This window comes from Drosophila novamexicana, unplaced genomic scaffold (genome assembly GCF_003285875.2).
Source record: "Drosophila novamexicana strain 15010-1031.04,08,12 unplaced genomic scaffold, DnovRS2.1 tig00000108-arrow-pilon, whole genome shotgun sequence".
Classification (NCBI taxonomy): Eukaryota; Metazoa; Arthropoda; class Insecta; order Diptera; family Drosophilidae; genus Drosophila; species Drosophila novamexicana.
In genome coordinates, this window is record NW_020824772.1 from 4,545,098 (window position 1) to 4,563,360 (window position 18,263).

The 18,263-nt window shown below is 40.6% G+C and overlaps 4 protein-coding genes across 6 annotated transcripts; 3 read left to right on the plus strand and 1 right to left on the minus strand.

The window, feature by feature from the left end:
- The first annotated feature begins 86 nt into the window (after nucleotides 1-86).
- Nucleotides 87-4,517, plus strand: LOC115771950. The gene is made up of 8 exons (XM_030717853.1): nucleotides 87-1,387; nucleotides 1,455-2,119; nucleotides 2,186-2,380; nucleotides 2,434-3,009; nucleotides 3,067-3,585; nucleotides 3,643-3,813; nucleotides 3,878-4,378; nucleotides 4,435-4,517. The coding sequence occupies exons 1-7, from the start codon at nucleotides 176-178 to the stop codon at nucleotides 4,029-4,031; spliced, it is 3,492 nt and encodes a 1,163-aa protein (XP_030573713.1). The 5' UTR covers nucleotides 87-175; the 3' UTR covers nucleotides 4,032-4,378; nucleotides 4,435-4,517.
- A 1,841-nt stretch (nucleotides 4,518-6,358) lies between these two features.
- On the plus strand, nucleotides 6,359-12,052 carry LOC115771603. Its single transcript, XM_030717365.1, has 6 exons — nucleotides 6,359-6,513; nucleotides 6,584-6,758; nucleotides 6,813-7,389; nucleotides 7,660-7,813; nucleotides 7,878-7,970; nucleotides 8,032-12,052. Exons 1-6 carry the CDS (start codon nucleotides 6,470-6,472, stop codon nucleotides 11,960-11,962), a joined length of 4,974 nt encoding a protein of 1,657 aa, XP_030573225.1. The 5' UTR covers nucleotides 6,359-6,469; the 3' UTR covers nucleotides 11,963-12,052.
- On the minus strand, nucleotides 12,045-13,280 carry LOC115771707 (carbonic anhydrase 15). The gene is made up of 4 exons (XM_030717526.1): nucleotides 13,263-13,280; nucleotides 12,819-13,083; nucleotides 12,494-12,756; nucleotides 12,045-12,430 (listed from the first exon to the last, which is right to left on the minus strand). The coding sequence occupies exons 1-4, from the start codon at nucleotides 13,278-13,280 to the stop codon at nucleotides 12,068-12,070; spliced, it is 909 nt and encodes a 302-aa protein (XP_030573386.1). The 3' UTR covers nucleotides 12,045-12,067.
- Nucleotides 13,281-15,694: 2,414 nt separating this feature from the next.
- LOC115772101 (2,3-bisphosphoglycerate-dependent phosphoglycerate mutase) lies at nucleotides 15,695-18,044 on the plus strand. 3 transcript variants are annotated; one of them, XM_030718066.1, is made up of 4 exons: nucleotides 15,695-15,996; nucleotides 16,927-17,039; nucleotides 17,283-17,777; nucleotides 17,836-18,044. In XM_030718066.1, the coding sequence occupies exons 1-4, from the start codon at nucleotides 15,980-15,982 to the stop codon at nucleotides 17,997-17,999; spliced, it is 789 nt and encodes a 262-aa protein (XP_030573926.1). In that variant the 5' UTR covers nucleotides 15,695-15,979; the 3' UTR covers nucleotides 18,000-18,044. The 3 variants fall into 3 exon arrangements, with proteins under 3 accessions (XP_030573926.1, XP_030573923.1, XP_030573925.1); XM_030718063.1 differs by having other exon boundaries at nucleotides 15,695-16,029; nucleotides 17,836-18,043; XM_030718065.1 differs by lacking the exon at nucleotides 15,695-15,996 and adding an exon at nucleotides 16,083-16,201.
- Nucleotides 18,045-18,263: the final 219 nt, after the last annotated feature.

The following is an 18,263-nucleotide window of genomic DNA, read 5'->3' on the forward strand; positions in this document are numbered from 1 at the left end:
AGGCTGTAATACTGAGATCTGCTGCAAAACTATCGATTGTTTTAATTATTTTCGATATATAAACAGTACATGCATTGAGTTGATTTGTGAAATAACAACAGGTTGCATTTAACTGTAATAACAAAATCAGCAGTAGAGAACAGACGAATTGTTAACAATTAGCTAAACATTAAAAATGTCACTGCCCTCAACAAAAGCAACTACGGCGACAGCAACTAACGCGGTTGTGCAGGCAGTTGAGACATATATTCAAAACCAAAACTTATTGGGTGAGATTGCCGAACTTGATGAACTGCTATATGATTTGATCGATTTGCATAAGCACAATGAATTGGCTCTCAAACGTGTGCTGCAGTGCATCTATAACCTACTGCAGGGCAACAACAAGTGGAATGTGAGATTTGGCTCGAAGGTATTTCACAAACTCATTTCGGTTGTCATCGCCGATAGCTCAGATGGTGGCAGTGCACATGGTCTGCACCGCCAGCTGGTGGCCAACGTGCTCATCTGTGTGCAAATTCATGCACGCAAATTCCCTCGCATTGATGGCAAATTCCTGCTGCGACAGCTCTGGTCGCTAAGCTTGAGCAGCGATCGGCAACCGCATGCAGCCCAAATCCTCGTGCAGCTTTTTGATGATTTTGTACTTGAACTGGGCGAGGAGTGCGCCTGCTCATCCCAGTTGTATGCTGTCATTCAAAGTTTGCTGCAGTCGGAGGAGCGCGAGCATCGAAAATCCGCGTACTTTCTTTTACGGAAGCTCCTAACGATAATGCAAGCAACTGATAGCTCTGGCGGGCTGAGTACACGCGTGCTCGAGAGTCTTAAATCCAATGAGCATGTTTGGTACGCTTATGTGGTCATAATGGAGACGCTGGAAGAGCAACAATCGCATTTGGTGCTGCCCACGTTGAGCACGCTGCTGCCCCGAATCGCGGAAAGCAATCAAGGCGACGAATGGCTGATCTGGTTGCGCATTTTGTACGTCCGACTCTTGCAGGACAATAACATATTGGTACTGCGCTGGACCTTAAGTTTTTTCTTTAACCGCTTCGATGTAACTAAATTATGCCGCGTCAAGCTGTTGCCTGAATTTCTGGCAGCCACAAACCGAACACAGCTGTACAATGTTGAAAGTTACTTTTTGCCAGCGTTAGATATGGACAAATTTATGTCACACGAAGACGAAGCGCAGGCTTTTTTGGCAGCATTGGTCACAGTGCCATGGCACTCCGTTCCCCTGCACTTTTGGCTGAGCGTAATGCAGCCGGAGAAAGGTGCATTCACTAACAAAAAAGTGCTACTGCAGCTCAGCTCACGGGTTCGCACATTACGGAATTCAGAGTTGCGACAAAAAGCTGGCCAGCGCGTGCTTGAGCTATTTAAGGTAAATATTACTCTTGCAATATCACACTTGTACAAGTATAGGATCAGAGCTTAATCCTTTATTACAGCCCACCATAGACAGTTTGACACTGGGCGATTATATGGTCTTCATTGAGACACTATTCAACGTGAGCGATGATTATTATAATGACTATCAGCGTTTGACAACAAAAATGCGAAATTGCGAGAACATTGGAGCAGAGTTTGTTCACTTTAGCAAACGTTGCTACGAAATAATTGTTCGTAATTTCTGCATTAGTATTTTAGTATATGAACTTATAAGGCAATTGAGCAAATTGCCTAATTCGGAACACGGTTGGTGGCGCTTGTTTCCACTGTTTAGTCTAAAATACATGGATCCAGACCTAAAGCAAATATGTTTGGATTTCTATAGCACTCGGTATAATGTGAATACTGAAATGTTCGAAACTATCGCAAGTCTTGAGGAAGTGCAGCAACATTTGCTGCAGCAATTTAAATGCCAAACGAAGGATGAGAAGTCTTTTGTGCTGGAGCACTGCGTAGATTGCTTTGTTCGGGTTAACATAGTAAGCTGGACTTCAATGAAACAGCTGCACTTGCAACCATGCGACCTGCTTGAATGTGGCACGAAAGCAACGTTTAAGCATTTAGCAGAAAAGTTGGAATTAAGTTCTACAAGAATCGAAGACGAAGCAAAGGTCTTTTCAACTTTGGTCAATTTCTCAAAGAAGCATCCAAACTGTGAAAACGCGTAAGACAAACCAATTACATACTTGTATAAACGCATATTTACAAATTTGCCTTTTTCCTTACCCAGCGCTGTGAGCATTGTTAAGTACGCGGGAAAATTTTTGAGCGATGACGAAAATAAGAAGCTCTTGACAGATATTATTTATAACCGCTATGATTGGATAGTTTGGTCCATCTTGATCAATATCAATGGAAGAAAAGTGCCCAATTCCATGGTTGTACAAGGCATACTAGATGGCGAGGTCAGCACAGGGGATGCACGGTAAGTGCGCTTGCTAGTGCAAACAGTTAAATCAATTTATTTATTATCCACAGCATTGAAGCAGCTTACACCGACAGCATTGCTGACACACCATTCCATGATGTAAAATTACGAAATAAATATATTTATTTTTCGAAACAACAATCAGAGGTTATAGTACATGCCATCTGTACTGAACTGCTGCGAATCAACAAAGAATTGAACGATAAGAAACCGCGTTATTTTGAAAATTGCAAAGAGCATAGAATAAAAATACGCGTCGCTAGAGCACTCCTAATGATGAAAGATCGACTCCAATGGTCCGACGATCTGTGGGGCGCAGTGCTGGCGCCCAATGATCAACTAAACATCTGCTTTATGTATGAATGTCTCGTGGCTCAGCTGCTGCCAAGTTTTCATCAGTTGTTGGAGCGAATGCAGTCGTTGGGGTCACTCAAACCAAGTCAGCAAATGTCAATCATTTCCGTTGTTCACATATATTGTTTGCTGAATTGGGAGTCTCTAAACTTGCAGCATTTACAAGAAACTGTAAGCCTGCTTTTGCCACTTACAATGGGAGCACACTATCAAACCCGTCTTCTCGCTCAGCTGGTTCTACACAGTCTCGCAGTTAAGTGTGAAAAGTGCAGGTAATATTTAATAATTTAATTTCCAAATAATTTCAACTAATTTGTTTTATTTTCTAGTATCGAATTGCCATTACTTAGTGCATTAAAGGGTGGCATTGAAATGACTTTGGGGGCAAAGTTGCACGAGTTGGAAAACGAAACGCGCCTCCTATTGCCGAAAGTACTTTCTGATCATGCTTTCCCTGCTGATGTTATCTTGTATATGACAAATACGCCATTTGACGAATATGAAAAACAGAAAATCACTTGTGATAAGCTTAAAGCTAGTGTAGAAGTGGCCCAAACTGCCTTTAAAACGAAAAAGAATCCAATAACAGTTTTACCTGATGCTCTGCTTGAGACGACAAATTTAAATGTACAGCGGAAAATGAATCCCATCAACGATATATATAACTATAATAATTTATCCAAACCTGAAGAACAATTGAACGAACGGGAATTAATAGTTGTTGCCTCCCTCATAGATAAGTTGCCTAATCTTGGCGGTTTGGCGCGCACCTGTGAGGTATTGGGCGTTAAAACATTGATATTGGGTGCCAAGTCTTTTGTGGACAAAAGCGATTTCACGAATTTGAGGTATTTATATAATTTATATTGTTGCTTGAACTTTTAGTTGACTCGATTTTCTTCCAGCATGACCGCCGAAAAGACGCTAAATATTATTGAAGTAAAGCCGGCTGGACTTGGCGAGTATTTAATTGCGAATCAGTTAATGGGATATAAAATTGTTGGTGCTGAGCAAACAGCTCATAGCGTTAGTTTTGCAGGTTTCAGATTTCCCGAAAAATGTATTCTGTTATTGGGGTACGTTTTAACTTAACTCTAACTGTTCGTGCATAATAACGATATTTTAAATCTTTTCTTACAGGCATGAGAAACATGGCATTCCAGTGGATCTGATAGCATTATTAGACTATGCTGTGGAAATACCCCAGTTTGGCGTGGTGCGCTCTCTGAATGTCCATGTGACTGGATCTTTGTTTATTTGGGAATACTGTAAACAGTATTTGAACAAAAAGTAGTTTCGGAATAAAAACGCCTGTGAGATAGTCCTTCAAAACTAACGTGTCTAGGTTAAAGACTATTTTTTGAAATACCTCGTCTATTTTTTGTGATAAATTTCTTAAATAAACATTTTAAAATATTTTTCTTAATGTACGTAATTATATTTAGGAATTATTGGAGATTTGGACCGAGTGCCTGGTTTTAAAACGATGAAAAGCAATTTTTAATCGATGTATCGTACCTATCGAAAGATATATCGATGCCATTCGCGAATAAGTAAACAAATTAAAAAAAAACAAACCATAATAAAGGAGCACAACTTAAATACCATGAGTTTCTCCGAAAATACTTCAGATTCTGACTGGTAAGGCTTGATTATAAATATTGTGTAACCCGATTAAAATGCTCAAGCATATTTAGGAAAGAAGCAAAGATTAAAGTGAAACTGAATAGTAGAACTGGATGTCGAAAGCAGAAATATAGCCAAAAGTTTTGTGAAAAGTGGTTAAGCCTCTTCGATCCATGGTTGAGGCGCTCCGCCGATGATCCGAACAAGCCATTCTGCCGAGCTTGTCAATGTCGTCTAGATTGTAATCGTTGTCATTTGGTCCGACATGAACGCACAACAAAACACAAACGAAATTTGGAGTCGTTGGTGACCAAAGGTGAAGGTGCTGTGCGAAAGGAGTTAAGCGTACGCCAAGAGCGGAGTAAATACTACCACCAGAGGAAACGTGCACTAAAAGCGGTGAAACAGGAGCCCGTGCCTACTGTTCGCGAAAATAACCCTTTGGAGGCGGTGGCAACTGCCGTAATTACCACCGATGGTGTTATCGAAGAGAGGTGAGTATCTTTCATGTATTGCTAGCGTTATATTATGTGGATTTTTTCGCAGCCCACAAGTCTTTGAAGGAAATGAAGGAACCGCGCAGGATCAGGCACAAGCTGTACCGATTGCAACAACGCACGCGGCGGTTACGGCCTCAAACCACCCAAAAATAAATACATCTAAAACAAATCCAGCGATCACCAAATGTGTAGCCAATCGCAGCCCTAACAATGCGTCTAATAAAGAGGGGCTCAAGCTGTTAATGCAAATCCAACAGGACAAGAACGAACTAATGGAATCTTTCCGAGAGCTGATTGGAGTTCAGTTACCCCACCCGCCCCAAAGGGAGAAAAATCATGTCGATCTGTTCTTTGAAAGCGTCAGTTCCAGTGTTAAAGCGCTTTCGCCGAAACTCGTAGCAGAGGCAAAGATGCGAGTGTCGCAGCTTATTTGTGAGCTAGAGCTGCGCGCCTTGAAGGATAATAGTGAAAATGGACATATCGCGGGCACAGAGCTGCCAATGACAACGCCAAAAGCAAACAGTGCTCATCTGGTAACGCAGGCTGCCACCGGACAACAAAGTATTGCTCTTCAACCGCAATTTGGAAATCAGACATAAAATTGAAAGCCGGGCTTATGGTGCAAATATATGATAAGATAACTAGGTCTAATTTGTACAGCAATTGTAAATAGATTTATTAAAATGGATATGAGTGATTTATTCCATAATATACGTATTTTAAAATATAAAAAAATCGGTACATCGCCTGTAACGAACTATCGATATATTTTTGATTGGCATTGCACATCTCTATTGGCCGGCGTCGGCGAATTGTAAACAAATCCCGACAACAACAAATAACTTTTATGAAGACGTTAGGGTAAGCATTTAAAGAAACTAGAAGCTTAAACATATCCAATGATACCAATTTGAAATAATATATAAAATTATTTTTCAGCCACGAATGAGATAGAACCCTTATTTGTACAATGGCGTTCAGGCGTCCTAGCTTGAAGGCCAAGCCTCTGGTAAATCGCGAGGAACTTTTGCAGAGCATAGTGCGAGATCGCACGTTGTTAAACGACTATTTTCAAAGCCTGGCAACAAAAGAGTCATTACAAAAAGAATCGCCCACTATTACGATGACACCGAAAGCTGTGCCAATGCAACAACGCGACAGCTATGATTTGTTCTTCGAAAGCGCATGCATCAGCATTAAGAGTCTGCCGCCTAAATTGGCAGCTGAGGCCAAAAGTCGCATTTCACAAATCATCACTGAATTTGAGTTGCGTGCCATTTCAGAACAAGAAGCGCAACAGGAAAAGGAAAAACAACATATTACCAAAACCGTGAGAGTTTCTAACGAACAGGCTATTGATAGTTCATCTGGGATTGTTTACGAATTTCAGGCATATACTTGACGGAGCTATCTCTGTTATTTCTGTCAGCACACGATTAAAACACAATATTAGTATGTCTTGACACATTTCGTACATCTAAATCCTAAAAATTATTAAAATTTAAAATTCTAAATTTTTGGCTTTTTACAAACTTTTTGTTAAACAGAAATATTTAGTTTTAATGCTTGTGGTTCAATTTCGTAGCTGAATTCTTACAAATTGGCAATGCCAAAACATCCGAAGGTTTGCATCATTGGTGCAGAAGGCTGGTAGGTTCTCAAGATACTCTCATTTTGTTTTTCTTAGTCTTATGACAATTGCCAACTTGATATATTTTAGGGGCTCTGCAATCGCCACTTCTGTGTGTAAAAATGTCGTCGATGGCGAATTTGACACCCGAGTGCACATATATGTATACGATGAGCTTGTTCGAAGCAATTACCTTTCTGAGGTAATGAATGAACAGCACGAGAATATTAAATACCTGCCTGGAATAAGACTGCCATCAAACTTGGTAAGGTCTCCTTTGAAATCTATAGTACCACTTGCTTAGAATCTCTACTCTCAGATTGCCATCAATGACCTGATTGCCGCCGCACGAAATGCTGATATTTTAATATTTGCTACGCCGCATAGCTTTGTAAAATCATACTGTAATATATTAGCTGGCAATGTAAAAAGCACTGCTTTTGCCATCTCGTTAACCAAGGGTTTGGAGCATAGAGATGGCGAAATCGAACTTTATTCACATACAATTACCCACCTGTTGGGGATACCATGCTATTCAATGATGAATGCTAACAGTGCCATGGAAATGGCACAGGGAAAGCTCTGCGAAATTACTATTGGCTGCAACAATGATGCACATGCGAATCAATTGAATTATCTGTTACAGACCGAAAATTGTATGGTGTTTACCATTGATGATGTTGATGGAGTGGAACTATGTAATACACTGAAGGATTTAGTTGCGCTAAGTGCCGGCTTTATTGATGGCTTGCACCTGGGCGAAAATGCCAGAATCGCTTGCCTTCATCTGGGCTTAAAGGAAATGATGCGATTTATCACGAATTGCAATCCAACTACCAATGTGACTACATTTTTGGAAAGCTGTGGCTTAGCAAATTCGGTTGCTTCTGCGTATGGTAAGTACCCTCTCTCTAATATACCCTGCACACTTTAATATCTGGTAATGACTTTTTGGGTTAAAATTAGGAATATTTGTGATTTATGGAATTTGGCAACTATTGATATGGTTCTTTACAAGAGATATTTTTCTTGCAGCCTTTTTCTCTCCCAAATTTTTCTCCCTCCGACTCACTTTCGCACCTACTTTCTCTCTGTATCACACAGAACTTTTATTTTCGACCGGGTCTCTACGTTTTATTTATGATCCTAAATAATTCTCTCTCTAGGTGATAAAAACGTTACCTTTGCTAAGAACTTTGTTACCTCACAAAAAACTACACAAGAAATTGAAGCAAGTCTTTTGAATGGTCGCAAATTGCTTGGTCCCATTATTGCTGGGGAGATCTTTGCGTATTTAGATAACGAAGATTTGCACGACATGTGAGTTTTTTGCAACTATACCATATATGTTCAAATTGGTGAAATTCGACATTTATTTTTAAAGATATCCATTGTTTTCAATAATACATCGTATTTGTCAGAAGGAGGTACCTCCACAAGCCATTGTAGATACCCTCCGTAATCATCCGGACTTGCGGTAAGTATAACAGTGTTGAACATGTTTAACTCTTGGAGTAATGTATTGTATCTTTTATCAGCAATTTCTCGGTCACCCAATTCCAAAAAGATGAGAGTCCGGTATCCATATGCACAGACGGTATTCTTGAGAATATAGCTGATACAGTTCCCGAGTACACAACTGCTTCGTTAAATGGCACTACTTTTGATCAGGTGGATAATGAAGAAATTTATTGTGATGCTGAAGACGAGAAGCAAGGCTTTTGGAAACCATATTTTCAATATTTTCATACTGAAAGCAATTCTAAGAAGTTAGAAGAGTTTCTTGATAAGTCGCAGACCGCAACTGGAGCTATTGATGAACCCAAGCCTGACAGTGGTGGCGTAGAATTTTCCTTTGAAATGGGCTCAGATAAGGATAAGCCAGAAATTTGTTTTGAGATTAAAGAATCTATGGTGTGTCCATCGTTTGCGGCAAGCGTGATAACAGAGCCTGACAACGTCCTAGTCAGCTCACAATTAATTCCCAATGATAACGCAAATGATGAAAAGTCTGATTTCATTATGGAATCGCGGTTACAGCCGATCGTAATGTCACAGTCAGGCGAGAATAAAACTGGGGCAAAACATTCGGCTGCTGTCGGCTTAAATGAGATCATTGAACGGCATGTGAGGCCCTTAAATGAAAAATATAAGGCATTAAGGGTGAGGGTGAAGAGTAAAAATGAAAATTCCGATCAGAATAAAGACGCAAAACAAAAAACAAAGGCCCAAAATGAGAGCTGTGCGGAGGATGCTAAGCAGGCTGATTCAGTCACTGAGAGTCAAGAGGAGCAGAAAAATGAAACGACAGAATCAGCGAATTCAAAAAAATGTGAAAAAGAGCAAATACTATATGAACAGGATTCTACGTTCAAAATGCGACTGTTTGATGACGAGCCAAATGTTTCAAACTATTTACAGTTGATCCGCAAGAAAGAAACTGAAGCCTTGCAGAATGATCAATGCTCAGTTACAAATTTTAAGGGAAAGAGTTTAGAGCAAACGAACGACAGTTACAAAGTTGATTCTGAATCAAAAGATGATTCAATTAAATCAGAAGTGAGGGAGGGAACAACTGTCGAATATCATGTTGACAACGAGAAAAGTTTGGAGAAATCAAGCAAAGATTCAACTAACAATAAGGATTTTATTAGCAGCAGGGAGACAGATACGAACAAATATTCTAAATGGATAGATTTGAAGGACAGCCCATCTGCGGAATTCAAAAAGGTTCCTGAGGGTTACAGATACGATTATAAAATAAGCATTAAATCGAAAAAATGTACATTAGACAAAGTTCCTTATACAAAAGCTTCATTGGAAGCCCCAAAGATGGATAGTTCCTTTCCTATGGCGAAGCCCGGTTGTCAGGAGGCAGATATCTGGCAGAATTTCAACTTTGTAAACGGGTATTGTCAAGACAATTGGGGTCAGCAGGAAATGAAAAAAGGCAAGTTGGAAATCCATGAAAAATTACCGGAATGTCTACTATTCAAGCCTATTACCTTTAAAATCGACACTAACGATTCGAAAAACACAATTCAACCTGTTATTCAGGCACCAGATGAGCCCTTGTTAATACTGCGCTCTGCTGATGAATATCCACAGAGCTTGGAATTAAAACAAGAAACATATTGTCCAAATCTTAAGAGTGCCGACATTTTTAACTCTCCATCAGAGCACAAGGAAGTTTTGACGAATAAAGTTTTAGTGGAACCCACAGCTGAACAAAACAGTAACAACGATTTCGGTAATATGAATAGATCTGATAATCGACAATATGAAGGAGCATTGAATGAGAGACATCAAGAAGGCAATATTGCTTTTCATCCCCGATTTTCTGTCGAAGACTTCAAACATCAAGGACCTGCACGACACATAATAATACATAAGAAGTTCAGTAAAATAGAGCGCACAGCTCCTCCTGTCATTAGCGAAGACTCAAAGAAAAACTCTAAGGATTCAAATCACAACTCTTCTTCCACTGAAGTAAAATCCACATCAAGTGAAGACAGCAGCAATGACTCGTCTGAACGATATAATCAACGACCAGCTGGCGGGGAAGAGAGTAATCAGGTAACAAAGGCTGGGTCGGAGATGGTTCGATCCAATTTCGATAGAAATCAACGTATTTGGCAATTCAGTCCTATGAAAAAACTCAGTCAGGGTAAATTTACTTCAAATACAGAAATGGAAGTAGAAAACGCCATTCTTGACGATGTGATACCCAAAACGATTGACAGAAAACTAAATGACAAAACAAAGTTCATTAATTACAAACCTCGAAGGGACCGCGATGATAGCGGCGACAAGGAAAAGAGAGGAAGGAACAATGAAAAAAAAAAGGAGGATAGACGTGGCGAGAACCGGAATTCAGTCGATGAGGATCAGCGTACCTTAGCATTAGAATCAACTGAAAATCGCGAAGATGCTGCATTCATGGATAAGCTAGAAACGGATGTGGAGAAGGCCATTCTAGATGACCAAGTGCCTGCAGCCATTGAAAGCAAAATAAGTGACGAAGAAGCAAGTCAAAATTTGGATCTAATACATAACAAAAACAATGAAAACACAAATTTTACGGCATTGGATCAGGATCATACTCAACTAAAATATCTTAAGGCGGAACAGGAAGAATCGCTTCTGTTGGAAATAGAATCAGAAGACGTAAAGAGCCGCAGTCAAGATCCGAGTGGAAAGTCTCAGAGCCTTGATGGAGACAGTGAGAGGGAAACTAAAGCAATTCAAATGGAAGACAACGCTCAACAATTGTTAACAAGCAAGATTCACGACGAAAAAGTACCTAAGCCTAGCTCAGAATGGGATTGGTTGTTGGATAATGATAAATTTGACAGCGCACTCGAAGAATTCAAGAAGAACAAAGACGATGCGGCTAAAAAACCAAAGCCTCTAGATCTTTCTGACTTCAAACAAAAATTGCAAACTTATAGATTAGAACGGTCCCAGGAACGAGAACGCATGCAAGAGCCTAAAACCGATCCCGATCTATTATGGCCAAAACGAGAACAAGATTCAAACGAGCCGACACATATAGAAGCACTTGTGAAGAGTGAGGAAACAACAAAGGATGAAACCCCGGAACAGCTAGTGGAACACAGGGCTGAATGGCCCAAGGACGAAGAGACAGTGAAATTAACATTTCACGAGCCATCTCCTTGGATGGAGGTTCAACCGAATGTTGAAAAGGCCATGGATTTAGTTTCTCCAGACACGGATGTTCCAGTGGCTGAGGACACACAGCTTAAAAAAGAATGGCCAAAAGAAAACGTTTCATACAACATTGAAATAGAACCGAGCGCGGAGGAGAAGATTTCATCCATCGAAGAGTCAGAAGAATCGACAGATCCCAGGGAACGTAGAAAGCAAAAATCTCAAGAGATGTATGATAAAGCCAGGCAAGAATTTTGGCTAGCGCAAGATGAGCACGAAAACAAGACCAAACGTGAGGACTTGCAAGTCAGCGAAATAACCAAACAGTTGACTAAAATCATGACAAAGGGCCAACCAGCCCCTCCGCAGCCAAAAGAGCGACCGGTCGATTACCAGGGCGATGATCCATATATCAAAGAAAGTAAAAGAGTGGCCAGACGCTCCTATGGCAATATGCTGGAAGGGGATAGTAAACAGCACAGCAGGGTTGTGGTTAAGCCATTCCATCCACCGCTCAATCCGCGCGTCCGCATACCGCGGCCCCCTTTTGATGTACGAGATCACGAATACCACACCGTGAATTTCCGTCCTCCACCTGATCTACTGCGTAACGTTATTCTGCCGAAGAAGCGAACAACGGTTACGTGCCAGGCAGGGCAGACGGGCACTAGAAGCGTGTCAATGCTGCCGCGACCTGTGTTGAAGCTACCCCCATTTATGATGCGCTCCTCCGTTCTGGCCATAGAGCTGGGATTTGTTGCCGCAATTTTATCGCGCTACAAAAGTGGCCGCAAGTAAGAAACGTAATCAACTAAAAACACACAACAATATTATCTATTTTATCCCGGTCAAAGTGTTCCTTTTGGCAATAAATTCGATATGAAAATAGATTCTTAGCATTTATTATAACCAGATGTATTCCGATGGAGGGCGGCGTTGAAATACCTGCCGCCCCTCAAGGGACTGCACTGGCCGAAAGGTGTTTAACAGCGGTCGTCCGCGGCGATCTCTCAGTTGCCAAAACTTTGGCAGTTCCAGTTGGGATATGGGCAAAACTTCGGCAAACACATGCCACAGCACAGTTGGCGAACATGGCGGCGTTGTCAGCGATCCCCTGTAGGCATAGAAATTGCCCCTATCCAAATTGCCAAGTAGCGAACCAAGTGTGAGAAAAGCGGTTGGCGTGTAGCTGCTGTTAAAGTCGCCCAGATGGAGCAGCGAGCCAAGGATTTCACTGAGACCAGGTTGATAATGCGGATAGTTGGTCTGCAAAAAACACGCAGAATAAGCGTTTGGAATGTGCTTATATCTAGGACACTATTCACTTACGCGGACCACCTTGAAGAGCACAGCCAACACGGCCAGGCCATCGGTCTGATTTCTCGCCTCCTCATCGCTCTGGTAGTTTGTGTTGCGATGCACGATATGCATCTCCAGATCGTAGCGGCGACCATTAAGCAAATGCTCCGAGCCCTTACGCTGTGACGAGCCCCAATGGAAATGCACGGCCATGGCCTCATAGAAGTCTCCCAAAAGACCGCCGGTGAGATAAGGACGCTCGCCCAACACCGTTGTGGGCACTCTGAATTCAACTGTGAATAAAGTGGATATTCTTTGAAAACGTAATGCATATTTCCAGCTGCCTTGTACATGCCTGTATGTCCATTATTCCGGACACTCAGAAGCTCATCGAACGGCTCCTCGTAGTGACCAAAGTTCAAGGGCGGCAAGCTTATGGGTATCGCTTTGCGTGAATTGAGTGCTATGGGCGACTGATAGGAGCCGCCACATTGTGGATAAATATATCGCCATTGCTGTGGCTCATCATAGCTGAAGCGTAGACCCTCCGGCAGCAAATCTAAGCGGCAAAAAGTTGTAATAAAGAATTTTCTGATACATTTAAAATTATTATTTTTATTCTATAAGATAAGCTTTAGATATCCATTAATAATTAGGCACGGCGCTCAAACAAAAATCAATAAGAATAGAATAAAAAGATATAGCTTAAGCATTCAACCTAAATCAACCCTGATAGCACTAGCTGCTTTGGCAAAGACAATGATTCGAATGAATCATTGAATGACTCGCCCACTCAGACAATCAGACCGGCATCCATATGGATGTTAATAGAGAGTAAATGATGCGTTTGCTTGATATAATCTGTATGCATCATTAGCTTTTCAGCCTCTTGCACGTTTAGGACCAGTTGGGTAATCCCTGGGTATTCAACCACCACAATGGCTAACTGTTTTGACTCAGTTCCCAACACGTACAGTCAATTGCAGCCCCAAAGTGTACCATAATTGTACAATTTGTGGGGAAAATGGCCAAAAAGGCTATGATATTTACGCCATCTTATATAATCATTGTAAACAATAACATTGCTGTGACATCTGCCATGGTCTTTGTGAAGCATTTGTGCATGCGATTTTAATTATTGTTATTATTTACAAGCCACTGGCTTGTTTGCTATCCATTAGATGATGTGTGTGCTCTACTCCGGCATCAATTTGACAGTTTTATGTTACAGTTTAGAGATGGCTCATAAATTTGGCCAAAACTCCCGTTACAGATCGTAAAACCCATTGAACGTTGTCGTTAACTCTTATAACACACATATGCCGTAGATTTTCATATGGCGGAAGCATTGTAACATCTTCAAAATTTTGATTGACAATCGGATATATTCTTTGGACACACTTGGTTGATTTTCAGATAGAGTTGTTAAAAGATAATAATACCCACTTGCTGAGAACGGCAGCAGAAATAGCAAACGCTGATAGAAATCGCCAATTGTTGGAAAATGCATTCTTCAAGAACCACGCACACGCACACGCACACGCACACGCACTAAAATTTACAATTGTCTATGCGTATATGTACATGAATACATTAATTGATATGTGCAATTGTTGGACCCACGCACTACCCAACAAAGATGCTCACGCACGTTGCTCTGCAGACTGAGCCGAGCTCACGGCTGGCTTAGACCTTTATACGGAGTCGGTGACTCTGACGGTGGCCCTTCGTCAGAGTTAGGCGCCGCGACGGCGACAGATTTTTGGGACAAGACATCGGCTTTGGAAAGACTTTCAGCTGCGACAAGAGACAAGAGTTTCGTATGTTCGATTCGTGCGGATCGAAAAAATTAGAGCTTTAATAGAATTAAAGCTGGGCTAAGTTGGCAAGTATACACCTACACACACCACATTTTGTGTGTATGTACATGTCTATAAGCTGCTTCCAAGAACAAGATTCTTGAAGAACATCTGATCACATGCAGTAATAAAATATTACGAAATATCCAAGCTTGATCTTCATCTGTACAAAACTACGATTACAAGCGCCGACTATGAAATGCTCTTACAGACATTTGTCAGAATTTGGAGTGAGAAACTTATTCAATTTCAAAATTTCGACAGCAAGCACCGACTTTGAAATGCCCTTATAGACATTTGTCACCTGTAATATATCAAGTGTGAAATTTATTCAATTTCAAATTTCGACTTTCACATCAATATATGAGGTCATTTGAATGGCTGATTATGTTAACAAAAACAATAATAATAGTTATAAAACTAATAGGTATATATAATATAACACTTCCATATGATATATACAAAAAACAATATAATTGCCAGATTTCATCGCGATAAACAAAGGTTCATTATTATTTTGAAAGCTTCGCTAACATTATTTGCTTTGATCTTTTGTTAAGACATTTCTGGTTTTATTTTCAACAAATGCCAAAATTTACCTTTTCAAGGCTACAGTTCTTGAGTGATGCCAATGTTACGTTTGTTTATCTTAAAATGTTGAAATGCTCAGCTTAAATAAAGGTAAGTCACACCAGAAATCTATAAATAAACTAAACATTTTAAGGAAGGGGTACAGAGAAACCCATATATCAGTGATTAGTCCCGATTAGCTCATATATTGATTTGCTTAGCCATGTTTTAAAAGGTTCTTATCTCCGAATTTCTTAGCTGGCAGCACTTTGTAGAGAAAGCTTTCGCTGTGATTGCATTTATTGGAGACTTGCCAAGGGAAGAATATGATCAAGTTCAAAGTCGAGCCAAATGTACGAGAAATACATCTTGAATGCTGTACCGTTTAATTTGTGTGTTCTCTCTCTCTCTGTCTTTCTTTCTCTCTGTTTATATACTAAAATCCGTTCAATGCAACACATTTAGTTTTATATAAAAATAAAGCTTTTTTAATAGTGATTTGTTTGGCAGTGGTAAAGTTAATTCCGAAATACAATATTACTTATATAGACAAATTATCAAAGAAACTTAGACAAGGGCTATAGGCATTTCACCCATTGCTTTTTGTAAATAACTTAATAAATATCTATTTGCATTTGAATGGTTTTTAAGCTGGTCACTCGAGACCAATTTATAATATTTAACTATTAGCACCTATTCAAAGTATTATGCAACGTTTTTAATTCAACTCTCAGTTGGCCAAACTTTAAACACTGAAATTTAAACAATTACAATTAATTTCAAATTTCAAATTTCGGTTAGTGTGCGTAATAAAACTCTTATTGATTTTTCGCTCTTTCTCAACGTGCTGCGGAAGACAACAACAGCAACCGGCTCAGCATCAGCTGTTGTTGTACCGTAGTCATCAACATCGTCGACGCCGATAGCGACGTCGACTGAGACGTTAAGTGGCAGCTCATATTTTGCCAATAAGAATTGTGCGCAGTACTCGACCGCAGCCAATAGAAAAACCAACGTAGTTGCAGGCAGAAGTGAGATATAAACAAAACGACGCAGTGCAAGCCAAACGGATAAGCGGATAGAGTGTATGAGAGAGGAGTCGATGCAAGTGATGTTCAAGTTATTGAAACAAAAAGTGTAACGTAGTGGCATTACAAACAAATATTGAAAGAAAACGAACAACAATAACAACGCAAAAAACTCACCAAAAAAAAAAAAAACTTATCAAAACCAAAACGCACAAACAACACTCGTACAACTAAATAACAGAAATGCGCGAGCTTAGGGAGCTGCGACCGCAGCGTCAGGCGTAAGTACAATATGTGAGAGGGGTGAACGGCGCGGTGAGGCAGTGGCGCGGCATAGACGAACGGCACTTTGGCGCGCTGTTCCACTGTGTGCGAAGCGTAGACACAATAACAAAATACATACATAGAAATCCAAACTATGCCAATATGTAGGCGCATGCAATGGCAGCGACAGCGACGGCGACCGCAACAACAGTAACAATTTGAGAGGGAGAAGGAAGCGCAAAATAAGCAAACAAAAATTTGGTAACTCGACAACGCCGAATATGACGAGCAAAACACGGAGAACGAAAACAGTTTAAAGCGTAGCCAGAGCTGGCGTTCTGTTTTGTTTAGTTTTGTTTTGTTTTGTTTCGGCTTTGGCATGTGAGCGCGAATTCTTTTTTTCTGTATCTTTCGGATACGTTAGCCAAAAGTATGTGTGGTATGTGCGTTTCAAAAAGTATCAAGTCGAGCCGCGTGGCTCAACAGAAATTTGCTAAGCATTACAATCGAAATGGCCTTTGCTGAATATAGCAGCAGCAAAATATAAAGTACATAGTTAGGGCATTTTTTGCAGATCGGCTGTTTATATAGTTTAGATAAATTTATTTAATCCAAGCAAGCATTGAAATCGCAATCAGATACACTAACTTTATTTTTGAAAAATCATTAATTTCATTATAATATCTTGGCGGCGCCAATGCTTCAAAAGCAAACGTATAACAAGACCTGTTTTTCATTTCAGTTCCAACCTAATGGCAAAAACGAATCGCCTTGTACTATTGCGCCACGGCGAGAGCGAGTTTAATCTGAAGAATCTATTTTGTGGCTGGCACGATGCGCCGCTTAGTGCGGGTGGTAAGCTTGCGATAATTATAACAAATATGTTTTTTTTTATACCCTTTCAGTGAGTATTATAGTTTTATCATGAAACATGCACCCCTGATCATTAACCGTCTGTCGGTCTGTTTCTATGCAAGCCAATGTTCCGGCCCCTTTGGCAATATGTTGCACGTCGTCCGTAAGGGTATTTAGTATTCGGCATTTCGAAAAGTTGCGTTTTTTTATGTGTGCTGATAGTCTACTCGATGTTCACAACAGGCGTGGAACAGGCGCGCAGCATCGCTGCAGCCAATTTGAAAAGCGCCGGCATGGAATTCGATAAGGTTTACTGCTCGAAGCTGAGTCGCTCCAAGCGTACCGCCGATTTGATATTGAGCGAATTGGAATGCTCCTTTTTGCCAATTGTATCAGATTGGCGGCTCAATGAGCGGCACTATGGCAATTTGACGGGCGTTAACAAACGGGAACTGGCCAATAAGTATGGCGAGGCGCAGGTACAGCATTGGCGACGCAACTACGACGGCCTGCCGCCTCCAATCGAGACCTCCAATCTCTACTTTTACGAGATCTGCAATAATGCCGACTTTCAAAATGTGCCAATGGATGAATTTCCTCTCACCGAATCTATGCGCATGTGTGTGGATCGCGTCAGTCCCGTCTGGGAGGAGATCAAAAAAGATGTGCTCGAAGGCACACGCGTCTTGGTCGTCGTTCATGGAACTGTGGCGCGAGCCCTGATTAAGCACGTTGAAGGTGCGTAACGTGGATCGTACGATCTAGATAGCTGTACGACTTGCTTTTATTTCCTTAGGTCTGTCTGAAGAGCAAATCGAAAAGGTCAACATTCCCAATAGTGTGCCAATTGTCTACGAGTTCAATATGGGCACGGGTCAGCTTATTGGTGAGAGCAAATACTTGGGCGATGTCAAGTATATTGAAGAAATGAAGCAAAAAGTGGCAGCTATTGGCGATTGAAAACTATTATACATATTTTTTAAATAAAACTAAGTTTTTAGCACTAAGTTTATATATGTACATTATTTATCATACCACTTTTCAGTTAAATACAAACTTTTACAAGTTGTCTTTTATTAAAGTATTATTTCTTGATGATAACAGATGATAAGCGCGTCACAAGTAGATAAGCAATTTGCTTGTCTAAGATTGGAAAGATTTTATGATCCTAGCTGGAAGATACGTGAGCAATTACTTCCTATTTTTTGAGATTAATAGCTTGGC